General features: G+C 31.0%; 1 protein-coding gene across 1 annotated transcript in view; it reads right to left on the bottom strand.

Moving 5' to 3' along the window:
• The window catches only part of LOC107639891 (uncharacterized protein At1g04910-like), a 4,989-nt gene continuing 1,491 nt past the window's right edge, over window positions 949-4,446 (bottom strand). The window contains exons 4-8 of the mRNA XM_021124150.1: window positions 4,206-4,367; window positions 3,445-3,734; window positions 2,693-2,897; window positions 2,459-2,616; window positions 949-1,633 (exon numbers count right to left, since the gene is read on the bottom strand). Coding sequence (XP_020979809.1) covers window positions 1,405-1,633; window positions 2,459-2,616; window positions 2,693-2,897; window positions 3,445-3,734; window positions 4,206-4,367 — 1,044 coding nt within the window. The 3' untranslated portion in view covers window positions 949-1,404. The remainder of the gene's footprint in view (window positions 1,634-2,458; window positions 2,617-2,692; window positions 2,898-3,444; window positions 3,735-4,205; window positions 4,368-4,446) is intronic.

Here is a 4,446-nt window from a genome sequence, read left to right as displayed (position 1 = left end):
TGGCACAAATGCTATTCCAATAGCCACGTCATCCTCTTTAATTTCTACCTCCACGCCCATTCTTCTAGCATTTCCTCTTCCATAATAAGCAGCATTGTTGCCTCGACCATAGTTCATAAATGGTGAGGGATCAAAGGTGCGAGAATCAAGAACTGAAGTTTGTGAGAAATGAACTTGGACCATTGATGAGTCTGGCTTTTTAAAACGTACAAGATATCTTGGGCCATTTAAACAGCTTCTTCGTCTGGAATTATGTATTGAGGCTCTTTAGTTGTAAAATATGTGATGAATGATTGATATTCTTCATTCAAACTATCAAGAATGACATTTGTATACTATACTCTGTATATGTTAGAGGATCTCTTATTGCTGCCAATGAATCCACCAGTTTCTTGATCTTTAAGTGATAATCTGACGTAGATCCGTCTTTCTTGACACGTTTTAACTGGAGTTATAATTGTCTGACTCATGCTTTTGTTTGAGAGCCAAAGTATGTGTGAATTCAAAACCAAATTTGATGTGCAAAGTGGCAGCCTATAACTTTGCACTTGGAGGCCACATTCATGGAAGTAAACAACCAAGATGTGACATTGCATTCATTTATGCATCACTACTTGTAGAGTTTTAATCCTGCTTCATCTTCAGGGGTGGCATATCTTGCAGGGACTTTTTCCTTATCAAGGTCGTTTTAGATAGAGTTCTTGACCACAAATTGTTAATGTTGTAAGATGTCTCAGGTGAAAATATTATCTTTTGTTAGTTTATCAACAAGTGGAATTGAGAATTGTTTGAGTTGAAACAATTGTTGGATTGATTGATTGTTACTAAATGACTACAACATTATTTGTTGAAGTAGCAGTGCTTGAGTGTTCGGCCCATGGATCATAAAACTCTTGATACCATGCATATAGAAGGAATAGAAAGCGAAAGAGAATTGAGGAATTTCTATTGGAAAAAAGTAATTCTGTATTGATGAATTGATCTTAATATTACACTGTCTTATATAGGCATCAGTGCACCTCTCATGTTCAAGAACTTACACAAGACTCTCTACAAAATTGACTTAACAACTCTTTTTCCAATCTAACTAACTGTTGACCAAATCAACTAACTATTTCCTAATATAGTAATAACTCTCCTATAAATTATTTACTTTGTGAAATTATTTAAACTCACAGTTAATGTTATTTTATATTATGTAGTATTTGTATAAAAAATAAAGTTATAACCCTCATTTGTGGACGCGTTTAATCTGCAATGCTTCATTTTCCCTTTAGAGCATAGGCGATCTAGAACTTCGTTAGCATCAGTTTACAATGGAATAGGTCAAAGGTTCCAAGTTGAAATAGATCAACGGTTATAAAAAGTGACACGAGTGGTCTGAACCTTGTATAATAGAGCACACTAGGAGGAACCTTGTGGTAGACATTCTTGTGGATTGGAATAGAAGTAATCTTCCAACTTTGGTTTCAAAGGAACAACTGATCTTGTTATTGGGCCTCCTCTTCTAGCATGAGCTAACTTAACAACTCTTGAAAACTCTTCCCAACTTATTGTCCCATTCCTATATTGATCTATTAGACGAACAAGTACATATCTATTTGGAATTATTGTGGTTTTGTACCCCAGGTACCTGCAAGATTAATGTAACATATATATGCCGAGCCAATTAGCTAGTTAGCACATGAGAAAATAGTATAAATATAAATTCGGTATCATAAAAACTGTAATTGAGGTTTGCTCTTCGAATTTTCATTTCTCTAGTTACCTTTTTGTTCTCTCATGCTCCAATTTTTTACATTGCAGTAATGATATTATGATTGCTTTTATGAAAAGTTATCTACGGTTAAATTTTTTCTATGTTAAATTGTATTGTGTGAATTCACCATAATTTTGTATATCGCCTGTGCTGTGGCACTTTGATAGTAATCACCATTACCAGTCATATAAAAAATAAAAAGCAACTATTTGCGCTATATATAACAAATATGTCGCTTATATTTACTCTTGCTTCGAACATTGATCTCCACACAAACTTTTTTATCACCGAATGTGGTTAGATTTTCAATTAGGATAAACAGTTTAATTAAATTTCTTTTAAAAAAATAGCTTAAACAATAAATAGTTATATTAAAAGTAGTTTATAAATAAGTTATTTTATATTTGAATTTTTAGTTTTAAAAGTACTTATTTTATAAAAATGTGATAAAAAGTAGTAGTATGATGAGAGAAGTCATTTTTTTAATTTCTCTATAAGTTCCTAAAGAGCTTCTTAGAAAGCTGTAATTTGATTTTGAAAATTGCATCAGACATTAATACTACTACTTTTCATAAGTCAAAAGTTCAAAAAAATTACTTTTAAAGCTTCTCAAAATCTTAGTATAAAGTACAAAATAAATACATAAATACCTTTAAGTTAGGAATTTAGTATGGTATATATTGGATTGTTATATGTTACCTTCTGTGACCTTCAACAACTTTATCCATGTTTCCACTATAAGTAGGCACAAAGATATCACTCTCAATGGAGACAATGTAATCCAGTGCTGCCATCTTATTTGAATGGTTATGGAAGGGCTCAAGGTCAGAAGGATCTAACAACGTTTCCTTTTTAATCTGTCTCCAACATGAAAAGCAGAAAATTATTAAGGGCGATATATATTTTATCAAAGCATATGGTATATATATTTACCAGATTTGGAAAAGCTTCTCTCAAAGGTGCCATTCTTTTCTCCCCTCCATATATATCCCCAGCAGCTATAAAGATTTGCATTCTTGGGTTAATGCCCAATGCTTTCAATGTCAGAGCAGTTTCCTCTGGGGTCAAAGGGCATATGCCTATACTTCTCACCAAATTGGAGTCTATTTCCTTCACTTTCCACCAAGGGTATGCATACCTAAAAAAAAAAAATGTACCTTTATTAATGAGCTGCTATTTAATAGTTTAAATTTTGAGAGCTGATAATTTCATAATATGATATAAGAGGTAAAAAAAACTGTATGAAAATTTAAAAGTAAAATTCTTATGTACTTTTATGATATGATAAAATGTATTAAATACAAAATCATTTACATATTTAACTACATAGAAATAATAATCTAAAATTATTTTATTTAACTAAATATTTATAATTTTATATACGTAATATTCATAATTATATACTTATTACATTTAGTAAAAAAATATAGGAAATTAATTTTTAGTTATTTAACATTAATCAGTTTTAAGATTTAGGATTATATGAATGATCTCTTACCATTGGATATAATCTCACACCATTAAAAAGACTATTGATGGCCAATTGATAGTTACAAAACACAAAAATTGCTAACCCCTAACCCCTAGTATTCCTCTTTAATAAAAGTACTGCCCCTAGTCTTTAAACTTTTATCAGAAATAATTTTATACGAATCACAATTTGTTTAAACTTTTAACACTTTGACCTCATTGCTGTCAATTCTTCCATTTCTTTCTCGTTTAAACTTTGATAGCAGCCAGAGAATGCCAACATGTCCATCTCATATCTCAGGTGAAGCACCAAAAATGGACCATTTTGCCTCATAATCTTAACAATCTTCTTGCCAACCATCTCTATATCAGAAGTGAATCGCAACGCTTTGTAATTCACGCGACACCGCAGCTTTTGAACCTCCAGTGGAATGCCGTTGTTCGCAAGCCTGGCATCAGTTTTCGTAAAATGTACTACTTGATGTTTTTTTATGCGAGGAAGAATCTGCATTATTAAGCATTGTGCATGCAATATAGTTAGAACATCATACAAGGTTATTGGCTCTGAAATTGAATAAAGGTTTGATATATTTAGCTAGTCTGTAAAATTTCAAATATACTTTCTTCAAGCCCTTAAAATTTAAAAATTATTAATGTAGTCCTTATCATGTTGATCAATCGGTAGTTAATTAATATATTGTTTTGACTAATAAAATTTGCCGACATATCACATTAAATAACACATTAGCATATAGCATACATGACATACCAATTCATCAAAATACATATATATGTCAAACATAATTTTTGTTCTTTATACTTATTAAAAACTATTATTTTGATTTTATCAACGCAGGTGGTTCAATTTTATTAAACCAACCCTAAATAAAAATACAATTCTACACAAAATTGAAGATTTACTCTAGAAAAAATGCTAGAACCTTCAATCAATAGGATCAAACATCATAGAACTTACTGTTTTATAATAATATGACATGTTAGACCAACTAACAGGGGGCATGGAATAGAGGTATCTTGATGCAATCCTTTTCTTCATCCCTTGAGGTAATTCCTTCACTATTTTGACCTCATCTCTCAAATACTCAATGAAATAATCTACATCGAATATGTCTTGGAACTGACTACAAAAAATGAAAAGCAATAAAATAATTTCATCATAAATAATTCTGAAAACAAATTGCAAATTTGGTATCATT

The sequence above is a fragment of the Arachis ipaensis genome, chromosome B05 (genome assembly GCF_000816755.2).
Source record: "Arachis ipaensis cultivar K30076 chromosome B05, Araip1.1, whole genome shotgun sequence".
In the NCBI taxonomy this organism is placed as follows: Eukaryota; Viridiplantae; Streptophyta; class Magnoliopsida; order Fabales; family Fabaceae; genus Arachis; species Arachis ipaensis.
This window is presented reverse-complemented; position numbering and strand designations above follow the sequence as displayed.